The 19,676-nt window shown below is 44.2% G+C and overlaps 1 protein-coding gene across 1 annotated transcript in view; it reads left to right on the plus strand.

Moving 5' to 3' along the window:
* The window catches only part of KIAA0319 (KIAA0319 ortholog), a 68,537-nt gene that overhangs the window by 33,285 nt on the left and 15,576 nt on the right, over window positions 1-19,676 (plus strand). The window contains 4 exon segments of the mRNA XM_042937771.1: window positions 10,146-10,374; window positions 13,115-13,238; window positions 15,310-15,442; window positions 16,084-16,232. Of these exon segments, the coding sequence (XP_042793705.1) occupies window positions 10,146-10,374; window positions 13,115-13,238; window positions 15,310-15,442; window positions 16,084-16,232 (635 nt within the window).

Consider the following 19,676-nt stretch of genomic DNA (forward strand, 5'->3'; position numbering starts at 1 on the left):
GTCTTTCATCCATTTTGAGTTTATTTTTGTGTCTGGTGTAAGAAAGTGGTCCAGGTTCATTCTTCTGCATGTTGCTGTCCAGTTTTCCCAGCACCACTTGCTGAAGAGACTGTCTTTATTCCATTGGATATTCTGTCCTGCTTTGTCAAAGATTAGTTGGCCATATGTGGGTCCATTTCTGGGTTCTCTGTTCTGTTCCATTGATATCAGTGTCTGTTTTTGTGCCAGTACCATACTGTCTTGATGATTACAGCTTTGTAATTCAGCCTGAAGTCTGGGATTGTGATGCCTCCAGCTTTGGTTTTCTTCTTCAAAATTACTTTGGCTATTCAGGGCCTTTTGTGGTTCCATATGAATTTTAGGATTGCTTGTTCTAGCTCTGTATAGAATGCTGGTGTTATTTTGATAGGGATTGCATTGAATATGTAGATTGCTTTGGGTAGTATTGACATTTTAACAATATTTGTTCTTCCTATCCAGGAGCATGAAATCTTTTTCCATTTTTTTGAGTCTTCTTCAATTTCTTTCATAAGCTTCTATAGTTTTCAGTGTACAGATTTTTCACCTGTTTGGTTAGATTTATTCCTAGGTATTTTATTATGGTTTTTGGTGCAGTTGTAAATAGGATCGATTCCTTGATTTCTCTTTCTGTTGCTTCATTATTGGTGTATAGGAATGCAATCGATTTTTGTGCATTGATTTTTATATCCTTCAACTTTGCTGCATTCATGGATCAGTTCTAGCAAGTTTTTGGTGGAATCTTGGGTTTTCCATAGAGTGTCATGTCAGCTGCAAAGAGTGAAAGTTTGGCCTCCTCCTGGCCAATTTGGATGCCTTTGATGTCTTTGTGTTGTCTGTTTGCTGAAGCTAAGACTGCCAATACTATGTTGAATAACAGTGGTGAGAGTGGACATCCCTGTCTTGTTCCTGACCTTAGGGAGGAAGCTCTGTTTTTCCCCATTGAGGATGATGTTAGCGTTGGGTCTTTCATATATGGCATTTATGGTCTTGAGGTGATCCTTCTATCCCTACTTTCTTGAGGGTTTTTTTTTGAAGAAAGGATGCTGTATTTTGTCAAATGCTTTCTCTGCATCTGTTGAGAGAATCATGTGGTTCTTGTCCTTTCTTTTATTGAGGTGATGTATCACATTGATTGTTTTGTGGATATTGAACCAGCCCTGCATCCCAGGTATAAATCCCACTTGGTCATGGTGAATAATTTTTTTAATGTATTGCTGGATCTGGTTGGCTAGTATTTTGTTGAGGAGTTTTGCGTCCATGTTTATCAGGGAAATTGGTCTATAGTTCTCCTTTTTAGTGGGGTCTTTGTCTGGTTTTGGAATCAAGGTAATGCTGGCTTCATAGAAAGACTATGGAAGTTTTCCTTCCATTTCTATTTTTTGGAACAGCTTCAAGAGAATAGGTGTTAACTCTTCTTTAAATGTTTGGTAGAATTCCCCTGGAAAGCCATCCAGCCCTGGACTCTTGTTATTTGGGAGATTTTTTTATTACTAATTTGATTTCTTTACTTGTAATGGGTCTGTTCAAATTTTCTATTTCTTCCTGTTTCAGTTTTGGTATATATATTTCTAGGAATTTGTCCATTTCTTCCAGATTGCCCATTTTTTTGGCATATAAGTGCTCATAATATTCTCTTACTATTATTTGTATTTCTGCTGTGTTTGTTGTGATCTGTCCTCTTTCATTCTTGATTTTATTTATTTGAGTCCTTTCCTTTTTCTTCTTGATCAAACCGGCTAGGAGTTTATCGGTTTTGTGAGTTTTTTCAAAGAACTAGCTTCTGGTTTCATTGATCTGTTCCACTGTTTTATTGCTTTCAATAGCAATGATTTCTGCTCTAATCTTTATTATTTCCTGTCTTCTGTTTTGGGGTTTTATTTGCTCTTCTTTTTCCAGCTCTTTAAGGTGTAAGGTAGGTTGTGTATCTGTGACCTTTCTTCCTTCTTTAGGAAGGCCTGGATTGCTATATACTTTCCTCTTATGACAGCCTTTGCTGTGTCCCAGAGGTTTTGGGCTGTGGCGTTACCATTTTCATTGGCTTCTATGTACTTTTTAATTTCCTCTCTAACTTTTTGGTCAGCCCATTCATTCCTTAGTAGGATGTTCTTTAGTCTCCAAGTATTTGTTATCTTTCCACACTTTTTCTTGTTTTTGATTTCGAGTTGCACAGCACTGTGGTCTGAATATATGCACGGTATGATCTGTATCTTTTTGTACTTGTTGAGAGCTGATTTGTGTCCTAGTATGTGATCTATTCTGGAGAACATCCCATGTACACTGGAGAATGTGTATTCTGCTGCTTTAGTGTCATAGACTCTTAGTCTAACATTCTTTCTTGTCCAGCAAGAGAGTGGATGCGAGATTGAAACTGAGAGATGGCTAATGTCCAGGAAAAGACAAGAGCCCTGAATAAGGGTCCTTGATCCATATTTATTAAGATCAGAATGCTTACAAACGTGATGGGCCTGCACAAACAGACAATGAATCTTTGAACATTAACTCAACGGTATGAGGGAAAAGGGGTTTTGAGGATATACAGTGTTTGGGGTTTGGGTCAATATAAAAAAAATCCTGGTGGTGGGCAGATGGGCAGATGGTTGTTAATGACAGACAGGAGGTGCCATGTCTGTTTGTCTTAGCTGGCTTAGGGGATGAGACAGACAGAGCAAGTAACCTCAGGGTTAACAAGGCACCTTTTCTTTTACTAATCAGCTCCCATCTGGGCAGCTTCACCTGCAGTGGTTTATAGCCCTATTTACCTGATTTACCTATTTATAGCCCTATTTACCTGAAAGCAGCTTTCTGCTATAGCACTAAATTAGGGGGCACTTTCGCCCTGACTACCTAATCTTGCTTATACATTTATAAGCATTTATAAAGTTATTTATAAATAATTATATAAATTTACAATTCATATACATTTGTATGGGGGTGTTTTCCCCCCTCTCTATTCTGGGGGCCTTGCCCCCCCATCCTTGGGGCTTTGGCCCCCCCCCACCCTATTCTGGGGGCCTTTGCCCCCCCTCCGCTCTATCCTGTGGGCCTAATCTTGTTTATGCAAGCTTGGGTGTGAGCATGCTATGGCTTTGTAATTCTTTATGCCTTGTTAACACATCAGTGCAGGCTCAGGGAATTCCTAAGCTTATTCCCCCTACTTTAAGATGAAATGTTCTGAATATATCTGTTAAGTTCATCTGGTCCAGTGTGTCATTCAGAGCCATTGTTTCCTTGTTGATTTTGTGTTTAGATGATCTGTCCATTGCTGTTAGTGGGGTGTTGAAGTCCCCTACTATTATGGTATCTTTATATCAATGAGTTTCTTTATGTTTGTGATTAATTGATTTATACATTTGGATGCTCTCACATTTGGAGCATAACTGTTTACAATTGTTAGATCTTCTTGGTGGATAGACCCCTTAATTATGATATAATGCCCTTCTTCATCTCTTTATTTTAAAGTCTAGATTGTCTGATATCAAGTATGGCTACTCCGGCTTTCTTTTAGTGACTGTTAGCATGATAGATGGTTCTCCATCCCCTTTCTTTCAATCTGAAGGTGTATTTAGGTCTAAAGTGGGTCTCTTGTAAACAGCATATAGATGGATCTTGTTTTCTCATCCATTCTGTTACCCTATGTATTTTGATTGGGACATTTAGTCCTTTGACGTTTAGAGTGAGTACTGAAAGATATGAATTTATTGCCATTGTGTTGCCTGTAGAGTTGGAGTTTCTGGTGGCATTCTCTGTTCCTTTCTAGTCTTTGTTGCTTTTGGTCCTTTTTTTCTCCCCCCCCCACCCCCCATCTTTTCTCCTCTCAGAGAGTCCCCTTAAAATTTCTTGCAGGGCTGGTTTAGTGATCAAGAACTCCTTTAATTTTTGTTTGTCTGTGAAATTTTTTATCTCTCCTATTTTGAATGACAGCCTTGCTGGATAAAGAATTCTTGGCTGCATATTTTTCCAGTTCAGCACATTGAATATATCCTGCCACTCCTTTCTGGCTTACCAAGTTTCTGTGGATAGGTCTGTTGCAAACCTGATCTGTTTTCCCTTGTAGGGTAAGGAATTTTTTCCCTTGTTGCTTTCATGATTCTTTCCTTGCTTGAGGATTTTGTGAATTTGACTATGATATGCCCTGTTGATGGTTGGTTTTTGTTGAATCTAATGGGAGTCCTCTGTGCTTCCTGGATTTTGATGTCTGTGTCTTTCCCCAGGTTAGGAAAGTTTTCTGCTGTGATTTGCTCACATAACCTATCTACCATTTCTTCTCTCTCTTCATCTTCGGGGTCCCCTCTGATTCTGATGCTGTTGCTTTTTAATGAGTCACTAATTTCTCTCTTTCTTAAATCGTGCTCTTTTGCCTTAGTCTCCCTTGTTTTTTCTACTTCATTGTTTTCCCTAAGTTTCTCATCTGTATTGCTGATTGTCTGCTCTGACTGTGACTCATCCATCCTTGCTGCTGTGGCATCTGTTCAAGATTGCAGCTCAGTTATAACATTTTTTATTTCATCCCGACTAGCTTTTACCTCCATAGAAAGGGATTCTAAACTGTTTTCAACCCCAGCTAGTATTCTTAATATCATGATTCTAAATTCTGGTTCAGACATCTTGCTTGTATCTGTGTTAAGTCCTTGGCTGTCATTTCTTCCTGTTCTTTCTTTTGGGGTGAATTCCTTCATTTCATCATTTTGAAGGAAGAAAAGGAATTAATAAGGTAAAAAAAATTAAAATTAAAAAATTAAAAACACAAAAAGAATAAAGGATGCTAGATCTTAGGTGTGTTCTGGTGTGATTGTTGAAAGGAGCTTGATAGATTAGAGTAAAAAGGGAAAGATAAGAAAAAAAAAAGGAAAATGTTTGAAACTTTGAAAAAAATACAATGAGAACAAAATGAAATGATGGAAGTAAAAAATAGAATTTGAAAAACTTATAAAACAGTAAAAAATACAGTAAAAAAACTAAAGAAAATATTTTTAATAGAAATGGAAAATAAAAATAATTTTTTTCTGTTTCTGTATCCAATTATAAGAAAAAAAGGAAAAAAAATTGAATAGATGGACCAGTAAACAGACTGAGGTATGATTGAAATTACATCGGTTTCCCCTAAAAGTGGAAGTAGGAAGCACTTTATAGTCCGTAAACTAAGCAGGCAGAGAGACTTGTGGTGTTCCTGAAGAGCAAGGTTGTCCCAGTTGGGCAGGGCTTAGTGTTACGGCTCCGTTTCTCACTAGATGGTGCTGCTTAGCTTACTGGGGTGGATTGTTGTGGCACCTATAGGTGTGTATGCACATGTGCAGGAAGGGTGAAAATGGTGTCACCCAGCTACCCAGTCTCTAGTATCAGAACTCTGTGCTCTCCCCGATCAGCAATTGCACACCCCTCCTTTGTCCCTGGATTCTCTCCACACCCTGCTTTTACACTGTCCATGATCAAGCTGTCATGTTGCCAGGCGGTACCTCCCTCTTTTGTTCAGTCCCTTGCATACTCTTCTTATCTCTCGAGCTGCTTTCAGGCGTGAGGGATGCTTTCCGTACTCTGCCCCTGGCTCTGTCCTCTCTCTGCAAGCAAAAACAGCTCCCTGCCCTCTGCGGCTTTCTCCCCCAGTCACCTCTCCGTGCCATGTACCTGCTGGTTCAGGTTGTGCAGAGTGTTGTGTTATACCTCAAATCAGTATTCTAGGTGTGCAGGATGGTTTAGTGTTGATCTGGCTATATTGCAGGGATGAGAAATGCAAAAAAAAAACTTCCATGGTGTTCTGCCATCTTGGCCCCTCCCCCACTTCCATGTATTTTTTTATTCTTTAATTTCCTCATTTACCCATTCATTCTTAAGTAGGATGTTCTTTAACCTCCGTGTATTTGTTGTCTTTCCAAATTTTTTCTTGTGTTTGACTTCATGTTTCATAGTGTTGTAGTTGGAAAATATGCATGGTATGTTCTCCATCTTGTTTTATTTGTTGAGGGCTGATTTGTGACCCAGTATGTGATCTATTCTGTAGAATGTGCCAGGTACATTTGGAAAGAATGTGTGTTCTGCTGCTTTAGGATGAAATGTTCTGAATATACCTATTAAGTCCATCTGGTCCAATGTGTCATTGAAAGTCATTGTTTCCTTGTTGTTTTTTTGCTTAGATGATCTGTCCATTGTTGTAAGTTAGGTATTAAAGTCTCCTACTATTACTATAGTATTAACAATGAGCTTCTTTATGTTTGTTATTAATTGATTTATATATATGGGGCCTTCACGTTGGACACATAAATATTTACAGTTGTAAGATCTTGTTGGACAAACCCTTTTATTATGATATAGTGCCCTTCTCCTCTCTTGTTACAGCCTTTGATTTAAAATATAGTTTGTCTGATATAAGCACAACTACTCTGGCTTTCTTTTGACATCCATTAGCATAAATGTTTCTCCATTCCACACTTTCAACCTGTAGGTGACTTTAGGTCTAAAATGAGTCTCTTGTTGGCATCATACAGATGAGTCTTGTTTTTTATACATTCTGATACCCTATGTCTTTTGATTGGAGCATATAGTCCATTTACATTCAGAGTGATTATTGACAGATACGAATTTAGTGCCAGCATATTGCCTGTAAAGTCATTTCTGAGGATTTTCTCTGTTATTTTTGGTTTTTCTTTCCTGCTCAGAGAGTCCTCAATTATATTTCATCAGGACTGGGTTAGTGGTCATGAACTCCTTTAGTTTTTGTTTGTCCAGGAAACTCTATCTCTTCTATTCTGAATGGCAGCCTTGGTGGATAGAGCGTTCTTTGCTACATACTTTTCCCCTTTAGCACTTTGAATATATCATGCCACTCCCTTCTGCCTGCCAAGTTTCTTTGGAGAGATCTGCTGCTAACCGCATTTTTCTTCCCTTGTAGATTAGGAATTTCTTTTCCCTTGCTGCTTTTAGGATTCTTTCCTTATCTCTGTGTTTTGCAAGTGTTGGCCTGCTTTTGTTGATTTTGATGGGAGTTCTCTGTGCCTCCTGGATTTGGATATCTGTTTCCTCCCCCAGATTAGGAAGTTTTCAGCCCTTATTTGCTCAAATAAACCTTCTGCATCTTTTACCCTCTCTTCTTCTTCTGGGAATCCTATGATAATGAATGTTATTATTATGGAGTCACTGAGTTCTGTAAGTCTACTTTCGTGATTTAAGATTTTTCTTTCTCTTTTCAGCTTCATTATTTTCCATAATTTTATCTTCTATATCACTTATTTGTTCCTCTGATTCTGCCCTCTTTGTGGTCATTGCATCCAGTTGGTTTTGTATCTCAGTTATTGCATTTTTTATTTCAGTCTGACTACTTTTTACATCTTTTATCTGTAGTAAGGGGCTCCCTGGTGTTTTCTTTGCTTGTCTCAAGCCCAGCTAGTATCCTTATGATTATTGTTTTAAATTCTGAATCAGGCATATTACTTATATATGTTTCAATTAGGTCCCTGGCGGTGACCTTTTCTTGTTCTTTCTTTTAGGATGAATTCCTCCATCTTGGCACTTTGTCTAAGTCTCTGTCTTCTGTGTGTTAGGAAAGCCTGTTATGTTTTCTCCTCTTGAGAGTAATGGCTATAAGAAGAGGTCATATACTGTCCAGAGCTTGGTGCTTCAGGAGTTGTCTCCGGTGTATGCTGTGTGCACTCTGCTGTTGTGTTTTGGCTGCTCCTTCCCTCAGGTCAGTCCTCTGCAGAGCTTCTCTTTGCCTGCCATGGGCAATGTTTTGCCCTTGGCCAGAGTGTGGTGAGTTTTAAGTACGTGTACTTTGGTCTGCTTACTTAAAGAAGCTAGACCCAGTTTCCACTAGAGCTGAATCTTTGCAGCGCTCTGTGGTCAGTAGACTTGGTGCGTGCAGGTGGGGGTGTTTGTGCTGGTCTTCTGGGGGAGGGGCCCATAGCCCTAGGTCAGAAGCAGCTGCAGAGTGCAGCGGGGCAGGGCTTGGTGTAAGTGGCTCACGCCTGCACTGTGGGCGCTCTGCTGCTCCCTGGTCTGCCAGTGCTGATGGGTGCAGGAGAAAAAGGGCACCTGCCCTCTCCCTTGTCGCTAGAGACGGGAGTTTGCACCTGCCACTGTCCGGGAAGCCTCCACAGAAGAGTGAACAATCTCCCTTCATGTGTCCCAGGCATCCCTCAGATCCTTGCCTTCACCCTGTCTGTGTCCGGGCCCCTTGCCTGCCCAGCAGGCGTGTGTTTTATCTCAAGTGCACCAGCTGAGTTCCAGAATTTTAGGGACCCACGCTGACCCTCTGGGTGAGGGTGTCTGCTCTGGGGCTGGTGCTGGTTTGTCCCAGAAGGTCAGTCACATAAACGCACAGGCACTTAGAGTTTAGGGTAAAGCTCGGCAAGAAGCTGGCCTCCAGGTTAGCTGCCCTCAGCAGGTGTCTCTGCACCTGTGCTAATGAACTGGGCGGCCCAGTGGAGCCCAAGGGCTCTTTGGCCCCGGAGAGGCATTGCTGCCTCTCCCAAATGCACTCCAAGAAGGGGACCTGTCTCTCCCAGCACGACCCTCAGACTGCATTGTCTGCTCCTGGGCCTCCACTCCCCCACAGAAGCGCCGCTGTGCCCCCTGGGCTCCACACCAGCCACGACCCGGACTTCTACTAAAACTCCAGTCTTTGAGCTCTGCTGCTTGTACAGACTCCCAGCAATCAGCCCCTCTCATTTTCCCAGTCAGTGGTTTTGGGGGAGTGCTTTTCTTGTGTGATCCCCTGTGTGCCACACGCGCTCGCTCGCTCGCTCTCTCTCTCCCTCCCTCCCTCCCTCCCTCTCCATGATCAGGGCTTCTTCCCCTCCGCAGCACCCATGATTGTTTCTCTCCCAAATCATGTCTCCGCACCTTTTGCCTTCCACGATGTGGCCTCTTCTCTCCCTCTAGTTGTGTGGTCTGTTCCCTCAGTCCTCAGATCGATTTCATGGGTGTTGAGGATGATTTGGTACTTATTAAATTCATCGTCTGCTTGAGGCAGGTTGCTGCTGCTGTCCCCATTTTACTAGGGTGAAATTCCCTTAGGGGCCCAGCACACGTCCTGACAGCCTGGCTGAGGAGGGAGGACTTCAGGATGCTTGATTCACTGTCAAAGCCAGAACCGGCATCCAGCTCTTGGTTGTATGGAGTCTGCAGGCTAGTGAGAAAGGGTGCACAGAGTACACGGCCCTGTACACACGGACCCCGCACACACCCTTACTACAAGCAAGGCTTGTGTTCTTCCTGTGGCTTCAGGGTCAGATTCCTATTAACACCTAAATCGCACTCATTGCTGTTCAGAACTGACATCTTTACCCCAAAAGGATGAAGTAACCGTATTTCCCAATCCATTACCACATCAGGAGCGAGTTTACCACATGAGGGTCAGTACACTCCTCTTTGTTGTTGGCTTGTGTAGGTCTAGCATCCATTTTTACTTAAAAGTGCTTGATCCTAAAATTGCCTGAAAGGAGTGTCCTGAAAACATAATTATATTAAGTCCTCTATAAAAGAAGAAAAATTCAAAAGCTTTGTAGATGAAAATTGATGAGTGATCTACTGTCTCTACATGGCCAGACCTGAAGGTGGGACCTAAACCCGACACATTCTTAGTCTCAGGTATGAGAGAGAGGCTCCTGTGTTGGCTGAGGAAGATTTCTTCATCTAGCATCTCAAAACCCATATAAGATAAAACTCCATCATGTGACTAGATTACTAGCTAAAAATAAAGTGAATGGACAGCAACAAATAAAAAGAAATCCTCAAGTCTCTTCTTTTCTCCGCTTCATCCTCAAATTCCTGTTTATACCCGTTCTGAGTTCTGAGAAAGGTGCCACAAGCCGACTAAATTGGCCATTTGCTCTCAGACTTGGCATCTTCCTGCAGCATGATGGCCTCCTCTTCTTCTTTTTTTTTTAAAATTTTTTTTTTTTTTTTTTTTTAACGTTTATTTATTTTTGAGATAGGGAGAGACAGAGCATGAACAGGGGAGGGTCAGAGAGCGGGAGACACAGAATATGAAGCAGGCTCCAGGCTCTGAGCTGTCAGCACAGAGCCCGACACGGGGCTAGAACTCACGGACCGCAAGATCATGACCTGAGCTGAAGTCGGCCGCCTAACCGACTGAGCCACCCAGGTGCCCCGGCCTCCTCTTCTTCTTGTAGCTGGACTGTTACAGACTCGGATGGAGCCACTGACTCCACGACTGCAGTCCTCGTGGTCAGCAGTGCTGTGGACCATCCGCCGGTTGCCAGCGCAGGACCAAATCAGACCATAACTTTGCCCCAAAACTCCATCTGTTTGAATGGAAATTGGGACAGTGATGATCATCATATTGTCCTCTATGAGTGGTCCCTGGGTCCTGGGAGTGAGAGCAAAGAGGTGGCCATGCAGGCAAGTTCTGTAGCCTGCCTTCAGTCTTTAACTTGTCTGTCCATCCACCTACCTGCCCTCCCAACCGTGTACCCATCCGTCCATCAATCCACCCATCCACCCACCCATGCAGCTATCCATCTGCCTGCTCATCCATCCATCCATCCATCCATCCATCCATCCATCCATCCATCCATCGGTACATCTGTCCATCTGTTTATCTCTTCACACATTTACCTACCTACCTACCTAAAGTATTGCTATGTGTGTGGGGGGCAGTTATATCTAGAAAATATGTTTTACAAGATTATCTGATAGATTACAACTCTTGGAAGAGCCCCGGAATTCACAAATCTTCAAAATTTACGTCCTTTCCCCTCACGCATTCTCTATAAGCCCGGAATAGCAACTAAGCGGGTCCCGTGTTGACAGCTTGATCTTGAGGCTAGTTTAGAGAAAGTCTGACCCAGCATTTGCTACGGAAATACTATTTTATTTTAGTATTGGGAGAAACTTTAGAAATAATCCAATATAAACTTTATTATCAGGAATTTTTTCCTTATCTGCAGTAACAAGGTTATTGTCTCGTGGTTGACAGATTAAGATGTTAAAAGGGGTGAACTTTTTATTAACTGGAAAATCGCAAAGACGTCTGTAAACCAGACTCTCATATTCGTGGAAACGTCATGCAAGGCAGCCTGCCGCAGCTTTGCTCCGGATGGGGAAGCCCACGGAGCATTCCGATGGGGTGGCCCTGTGGGCGCCAGGTGACACGTGTCGGTCTGCCCGGTTCCCGTCTGCCACAACATTCCCTGTGCTGGGTACGTAAGCCTTCATGTAACTGTAGTAATTTTGAAGTAAGGACTAGGAAGTTATACTTCTGTAAAGCTTTTCAGAGAAAAATGCTTCACTTTATTTAGTCAAAAGTAGGGAGGGGAGCCTGGGTGGCTCAATCGGTTAAGCTTCTGACTTCGGCTCAGGTCATGATCTCACAGTTTGTGGGTTTGAGCCCCACGTTGGGCTCTATGCTGACAGCTCAGAGCCTGGAGCCTGCTTCGTATTCTGTGTCTCCCTCTCTCTCTGCCACTCCCCCTGCTCACACTCTGTCTCTCTCTTTCAAAAATAAACATTAAAATTTTTTTTTTTTTTTTAAAGTAGGGAAAAGCTGTAACAAAAACCGGAAACAGTCTCCGTGTTCATGAGTGGGGAGTGGCCAGACCCACCATGATACATTATACAATGCTGGTTTAAAAGATAACTTAGGGGCACCTGGGTGGCTCAGTTGGTGAAATGTTTGACTTCAGCTCAGGTCATGATCTCGCGGTTCGTGGGTTTGAGCCCCATGTCGGGCTCTGTGCTGACAACTCGCATTGTGTCTCCCTGTCTCTCTGCCCCTCCTCCCTATTCACTCTCTCAAAAATAAACATTAAAAAAGAAAAGCCGATAACAAAAACTGGAAAAAAACCTCAGTGTTTTTTTTTTTAAGTTCTTAAAAGTATATATTTCAAATTTCACAAGTTCCCCTTGTGCCAACACAGTTGGTTTTCTATCATCTTTTTTTCAATTTTCCATTAAAACCTTTAACAAATACATGCAGATATATTTATCTTTAGTCAATCTCGGGATCTATAAAAGTAAGTGAAGTATAAGAGGATTTAAGATTAAAAATCCTTTCTTTGTTGCCATGAACTTCAGACCTAAGCAATAATTGGAAATGTTACCAACAACAACAAAACAGCAATGAAATGAAAGGTTATTAACTTGGAGACAAGTGTAGCTATGATATACTCAATGGAAAAAAAAATATCGAAAAGTTTTGTTTTAGAATTTTAAAAAATTATTTTTAGTTATAAGAGTAATACATGAATTGCTTCTTATGGTTAAAAAAAAGTGAACTTCTGATAAAGTGCAAATACAACCCGTATCCCGCCCCAGTCCCCTTATTGGAGATAAATTACTTTGGTCAGTTTAATGTGCGTCCTTCCAGAATCCTTGCGTGTGTATGTATACGGACACATAACAGTATCTGGCACACTATATGCCTTGTTCCACAACTTTCTCTCTTTGCTTGGTGATGTATGTCTTTGACATCTTTCCATTTCATTATAAATCTACCTTAATGTTTGTTCATTTTTGAGAGAGAGAGAGAGACAGAGCGTGAGTGGGGGAGGGGCAGAGAGAGAGGAAGACACAGAATCCAAAGCAGGCTCCAGGCTCTGAGCTGTCAGCACAGAACCCAACATGGGGCTCGAACCCACGAACCGTGAGATCATGCCCTGAGCTGAAGTCGAACGCTTACCAGCTGGGCCACCCAGGTGCCCCTAAATTAATCTCTTTTAAACCAGCATTGTATCATGTATCATGGCGGGTCTGGCCACTCCCCACTGATGAACGTTGAGAGTGTTTCCAGTTTTTGTTATCAGAGCCCGTGCTTCCTCAGGGTCCGGTGTGAGCCTCCTTGTGCACGTGGGCTCTCTGTGGTGGAGGCAGAGAGAAGTGGGATTGCTGGTTAAAGAGCATGCGCGTTTGCCATGCGAACGGATGTTGCCAGATTGGCTTCCAAAAAGGCTATATTAATCTATACTTCTTCAAGAAGCACATGAGGATACACAGTGAACTTTAGATTGCATTTCTTGGGGCACACACATTTCTTTTTCAACAGGATCTCCATATTTAACAACATTACTCATTTTTCATTATGTCATACTACTTCTTAAAATTACTTTTTTTCTTTCCTTTTTTCTTTTCTCTTTGGTATCAGGGCATCGAGACACCATACCTTCATTTGTCTGAAATGCAGGAAGGAGACTATACGCTCCAGCTGATGGTGAGAGATTCTTCAAGACAGCAGTCCACTGCTGTGGTCACTGTGACTGTCCAGCCTGGTAGGTGGGATGGGAAAGGGATTTGGCCCCAGAGATTAAGGTAGAAATGACACCTGGGCCTCTGTGCTTCAGACAAGCCAAATTTGGTGGCAAATTCTCTAAATCTTTTAACTATGAGGAAGTAGGGGCTGGAAGAGCTGAATCGTAATATAAAGCCAGTTTTCCATTGTGGTTCTGAATCTTATGTTGAATGTGTGTCTACACCATGGTATGGAGGACCAGATGGACATCCTCAGGGCCATTCGAGGGCTCCACCTGCCAGGTGGACATGCCCACATGTGTTCTACTCTGCTGCAGAGGCTGATTGTGATGTGTGGCCTGATACTCACATGGCTTACATCCAGATGTTGAAGAATTGACCCCAGGTCACCTCACAATCCTGTAATGGTCTCATGGAAATCCAGGACTCTGCCTTCCTACACATTTAAATAACCTAAGGGTAGTTGGGTTTTCGCTTGCCAATGGTCTTGGCTTTCGAACTTGTCTAGAAAATGCTGCTGGTCCCTGTAAACCGTCCAGTGTCCTGGCAACTGAAAATATACTCAATTTGTAGACAATGCATTTTATTGTTTTATTTTATTATTTTTTATTTTATTTAATTTTATTTTTTCAGTTAATACGTAGTAGGTGCTATGAGTTAGATGCTGGGGATGTGGTATTAAATAAGATAGATTTGGGCTCTGTCCTCCCGCGGCTTATGGGTAAAAACCTCATGATCAGTGCATTTCTAGCGGATGGACACGGTGCTTCTGGAGCCCAGGGAAAGGACATACCTATCTGGGCTTGAGGTATCTGCAGAGTCTTACGTGAGCTCTGGGTTGTATCTGGCCAGGTGAATTTGGGGAGAGAAGGGCAAGAGGAAGAGTTTTTTAGGCAGAGGAAACAGTATGGAGAAAGTCCACGGGATGAAAGAGAGTCTGGTATCCAAAGAATTAAGAAGAATGTAGTGGAACAAGAGAAAGCAGTGAGGATGTGGGCGTGTGAGAGGCAGGGGTTAGGATGCCTGCAGGTGATCTGGAGGGGGGAAGCAGGGGCCCACCGTCAAGGGCTTTGCAAATGAATGTTCACGTACGTGTTTTATCCTAAGGGCAAGAGAGGCCCCTGGACCACTGAACTTTACTGAGTAGGACAGTGAGGGTGGGACATGGTCCAGATATTGGGTAACTGCTACTGAAGTTTTTGACTACTTGACTTTTTTTTTTTTTTTAACAGAAAATCTATTTATTTCAATATCAGTATCAGTGGTACTTTATACCTTTTATTTTTTTAATCTTTTTTTTTTTTTTAAGATTTTGTTTTTAAGTAATCTCTACATCCATTGTGGGGCTTGAATTTATAATCCTGAGCTCGAGTTGTGTGCTGTACAGACTGAGCCAGCCAGGTGCCCCTTATGTCTTTTCCTTTTGTTCAACGTGTAACCAAAATGTTTTGAGCATTTATCACTTAGCCGGCACTGTGATAGGCCCGGGGCTACAAAGACGGGGAGGGGGGGTCAGTCTGCCTGACAAAGCAGGTGTGTTCACATAGATGTCAACTAACTTCCGTCCAGTTCCTTCCTGCCTGCCTCCCCCACTCTGTCCCCAGTCCTTCTTCCCTCCAGCTTCCCATCCTCGTTCTTTTTCCTTCTCTCTTGTCTCCATGACTGTTGAGGTCTTTTAAAGAACCAAACCTGCTGTCTGGACCCCTGGTCTCCCCCTCGGGACGGTGTAGTCCTGGCTCAGCCACAGGCCTGCAGTGGTGCCCCCCAGGGTTCCCTCAGGACACTGCCTGATTCAGACATGAGTAATTGGCTTAAATCAAGAAATCAGGGGCACCTGGGTGGCTCAGTTGGTTACGTGTCCGACTCGATTTCGGCTCAGGTCATGGTCTCCTGGTGAGATCGAACCCTGCCGTAAGGCTCTGTGCTGAGCGTGGAGCCTGCTTGGGACTCCCTCTCTCTCTGCCCCTCACCCACTCATGCGCGCATGCTCTCTCTTTCCCTCTCTCAAAATAAATAAACATTAAAAAAATCAGGGGACTGCAGATTAAGGCAAAGAGATCACCATTTTTCATAGCATTTCTCTAATTCTAGAAATCAACAGGCCCCCAGTGGCCGTGGCCGGCCCGGACAAGGAGCTGGTCTTCCCGGTGGGGAGCACCACTCTGGACGGCAGCAGGAACAGAGACGACCAGGGCATCGCCCTTTACCACCGGGAGCCCGTCAGGTAGTCCCTCTGTCACTGAGCTGCAGGTGGGGTTCACACCCTGGCGCTGGGCTAGCATCGCCCTGTCTCCACATTAAACAGTCAGCTTGAGCGTGCCGGGGACTTGGGATTTCAGCCCCTTTCTGGAAGTGTCTGAGCACGGCTGCCGAAGAGTGGACACAATAGCGTGGACGGACACGATAGATGCTGGCTGGCTTTGGGGGGGAAGTGGAGCCATGCCAGGCGGAAGGGCCATCTTGCCGTGGGTGAGCTTCAGGACGGGAGAGGTGTGGGGAGGACCTGTGTGAGGCCCTCACACTCGTTTAAACCATCTGTAGGCCAAAGAGATAAAAAGCTTAAGGGGGTCCTGTGTCATGTGACAGTCTTTGTGGTTTGCATGCTCAAACTCCTGGGATCCTGAATCTGCTCTTAAGAAGTAAATAATAACTATTCCCAAAGGAATCCCAGGCTTAGTCCAAAATTGGCATTGCCTCACGACCCATATGCTGAACTAGAGAATTTAGGTGGATAAAAAGTTACTGTAGACTTCCGTAGACGGCATATGTTTTGGCTGTAAAGGGGGACTTGTGTTAGGACACAGATGTCCCGCCTGCCGCAGTCAGAATACCTCTGCTTTTGTTGTTCCCGCCCCTGCTTTACAGAGGTCAAGCGGCGGTGGAGATGGGGAATAGTGACAAGGCTGTCGCCACCGTGAGCGGGCTTCCAGTGGGCATGCACCGCTTCCGCCTGATGGTGACAGGCCGGCGGGGGCTGAGCAGTGCCAGCATACTCACTGTGGCCGTGAGGAAGGGTGAGTCCCAGCTCAGCGGTAGGGCAGGGGGACTGTTGCTGCTTTTCAGTCTCACGAGACCCTAACCAGGCCGTGATTACTTGGAAATGGTGGTGCTTCTTTGTTCCCAGTGGATACTGAGTTCATTCTTCTTCCGTCCATCCGTGTTAGCTGTTTCCTCGTCTCCCTCTGCAGAGAAACAGAGTCTCCTTTTGTTTGTCGAGTGTCTCTTCTCCAGGGGCCAGTCTCCTGTCACTACTGGTGGTGAACGACCGTGTCCACATGGCAGCATTCTGCTTTCTCTCTCTGCCCGGGAACCTACCAGCAGAGGTGCTTTCACATTCCGTGTGGTTTCTAGATTTGTGGTCCAGTCCTGTGCTGTTCTGCTTCAGGGACTTGTCTGTTTGTCCTGTCCTGTCCTGTGGCTGTGAGCTGCTTGAGGACCTTTGTCGAGACACTTCTGTGTCCTCTGTGGCTCAGGGAAAATTGCAAGTGCTGGGTACTGGGATGGATGGATGGATGGGTGGATGGATGGATGGATGCATGAGTGGATAGATGGATGGACGAATGGATGGATGGTTGGATGAGTGGATAGATGGATGAATGGATGGATGGATGAGTGGATAGATGGATGGATGAATGTATCAATGGATTGATGAATGGATAGATGGATGGATGAATGGATGGACGAATGGATGGATGATTGGATGGATGAATGGATGGATGCATGGATGAGTAGATAGATGGATCAATGAATGTATCAATGGATTGATAAATGGGTGGATGGATGGATGGATGGATGGATGGATGGATGGATGGTTGGATGGATGCATGAGTGGATACATGGATGGATGAATGGATGGATAGATGGATGAGTGGATAGATGGATGGATGAATGTATCAATGGATTGATGAATGGATAGATGGATGGATGAATGGATGATAGGACAGACAATTATGCTGTGTGGAAGTACAGAGATGTAAAAGAGCATGGTGCATAGGAAACGTCCAGGACTGTAGACCAGCCAGGCCTGGGTGCCCTGGGGAGTGGCTGAGCATCTGCCTCAACCCGTGGAGGTTGGTGTGCGTCACGCGTCCTGAGGAAGCTGGGACGTATCTGCCGCCGGCGGGGAAGATGCTGAAGCAGTTTTATCAGCAAAGTGATGTAGATTTCGATTTTTTCAAATGTTTTATTGTGGACATTTTCAACCATATATGTAAGTAGAGAAAATAGCCTCAGTGGATGATTATGTCCCATCACCCAGCTTCAACAGCCATCATCAGTTTGCTCATCTTATGTCATCTATCAGTTCATACTTTCTTTTACTTTGGTTGCAGTATTTTATTTTTTTATTTGAACTCAAGTTAGTTAACATACAGTGTAGTCTTGGTTTCAGGAGTGGAACCCAGTGATTCATCTCTTACAGTGATACCCAGTGCTCATCCTAGGAAGTGCCCTCCTTAATGCCCATCAGCCATTTAACCCATCCCCTCAACACCCCCCAGCCCTCCAGCAACCCCCAGTTTGTTCTCTGTAGTTAAGAGTCTCTTATGGTTTGCCCCTCTTTCTGTTTTTATTTTACTTTTCCTTCCCTTCCCCTATGTTCAACTGTTGTGTTTCTTAGATTCCACATATGAGTGAAATCCTGTGATATTTATCTTTCTCTGGCTGACTTATTTCACATAACATAATACCCTGTAGTTCCTGGATGGAACTTGTTGTTGCAAATGGCAGGGTTTCGTTTTTGATCGCGGAGTAGTAGTCCATTGTGCATATATTTAGTTGGAATCTTTAAAGCAAACCCTAGCGTCATGTCGTTTTACCTGAGAGAGTTGGCTTTTTCCAAAAGGAAACCCCAGTCTGATGGGGCCAAAATCAGGGAGAGCAGAGAAAAAATGATAGACTGGCAAGACCTCTTAGAGCCCGAGTTCTCAGGACTTGATGCCTTGACGGTTCCAGAGGGAAAAAAGAGGGTGTCTAAGTGATGGAGGAACCGTGACTTCAGCACACGGACGGGTGGGGGCACCAGTCCTGGGAGAGCCGCAGCGGGTCTGCGGCGCCCGAGTGTCCGGAGAGGTGCCGGGGCAGCCCCCTGAGTGGAGATCAGGATCGCGGGGACATAAGCATGGAAGGAAGAGGCCGCCTTAAGGTCCAGTCTTGAAGCCAGAGAGGGTCTAGTCATCGTTCTTCACAGAAGCGTTTTCGGGCTTACTCTGTCGGCTGCCGGTCTATTTCTAGGGTTTCCAGCCTCCCCTTCTGTCCACAGTAGAATTCAGCCTCCTGCACACAGGTTCTCGCCAGCACGGGTTTTCCCCAAAAGGCAGCGTGGTGAACAGTGTGGAAACGCTGACAGTGGTACCGTCACGTCTGCTCTGACCTCTGGGGTCTTAGGGGGAAAGCGGCAGCGGATTGACGGGATGCTCATTACTCCCTTGGATCAACATGTGGCTATTCTCATACCATGTCCGTAGCTGGACTTGTTTTGAGGGGTGTTTGCCAGGGGCCGGTAGGGCCCCAGAGCCCCACCTGAGCAAGCAGGATCTCCCCCATGGCAGCCTCACCCCCCGAAGCGGGGCTGGGTCATATTATGTTCTCCCTCCCGCACCCCAGGCTGCCAACTCTCCCTGGCCCCTCTCTCCTGAGGCAATAATACCAGAAATGGCTCTTACGTTGTTCATGTACATCTAACGCCCAGTCGGAGGAGTGAAGACCTAATTGTTTTGTTTTGTTTTTTTTTAACGTTTATTTTTGAGAGAGAGAGACAGAGCATGAGGGGGAGAGGGACAGACACAGAATCGGAAGCAGGCTCCAGGCTCTGAGCTGTCAGCACAGAGCCTGACGCGGGGCTCGAACTCATGAACCGTGAGATCATGACCTGAGCTGAAGTCGGACGCTCAACCGAAGGAGCCACCCAGGCGCCCCAAGACCTAATTGTTTTTGACTCGAGTTTTAACTTACTTAAGCAAGATTTGGCAGTAGTAGGAGTAGATGTTTCTATGGCCACATAGTGTGGACCAGTACATAATTATTCAGAATATATTTTAAATTAAAATATTTTCCATTTTCTGGACCCTGATAACTAAAGTCATCATTTCTCTTTTTTAAAAAGAAAAGAACCATAACAGTAGTAGAAACATTCCCATTATAGAGGCTGCCAAATTACAACTAACCGAGCATAAACAGAGCTCTAAGAAAGTCTGTTATCCTGGGGCGCCTTGGTGGCTCAGTTAAGTGTCTGACTTCGGCTCAGGTCATGATCTCATGGTCCGTGAGTTCTAGCACTGCATCAGGTTCTGTGCTCACAGCATGTGGAGCCTGGAGCCTGCTTTGGATTCTGTGTCTCCCTCTCTCTCTGCCCCTCCCCTGCTCACTCTCTGTCTCTCTCAAAAGTAAATAAATGTAAAAAAAAAAAAAAAAAGTAAAAAAAAAAAGTCTATTATCTAATGGGTAGAAAAATAATGCCT

The sequence above is a fragment of the Panthera leo genome, chromosome B2, assembly GCF_018350215.1.
Source record: "Panthera leo isolate Ple1 chromosome B2, P.leo_Ple1_pat1.1, whole genome shotgun sequence".
Taxonomy (NCBI): domain Eukaryota; kingdom Metazoa; phylum Chordata; class Mammalia; order Carnivora; family Felidae; genus Panthera; species Panthera leo.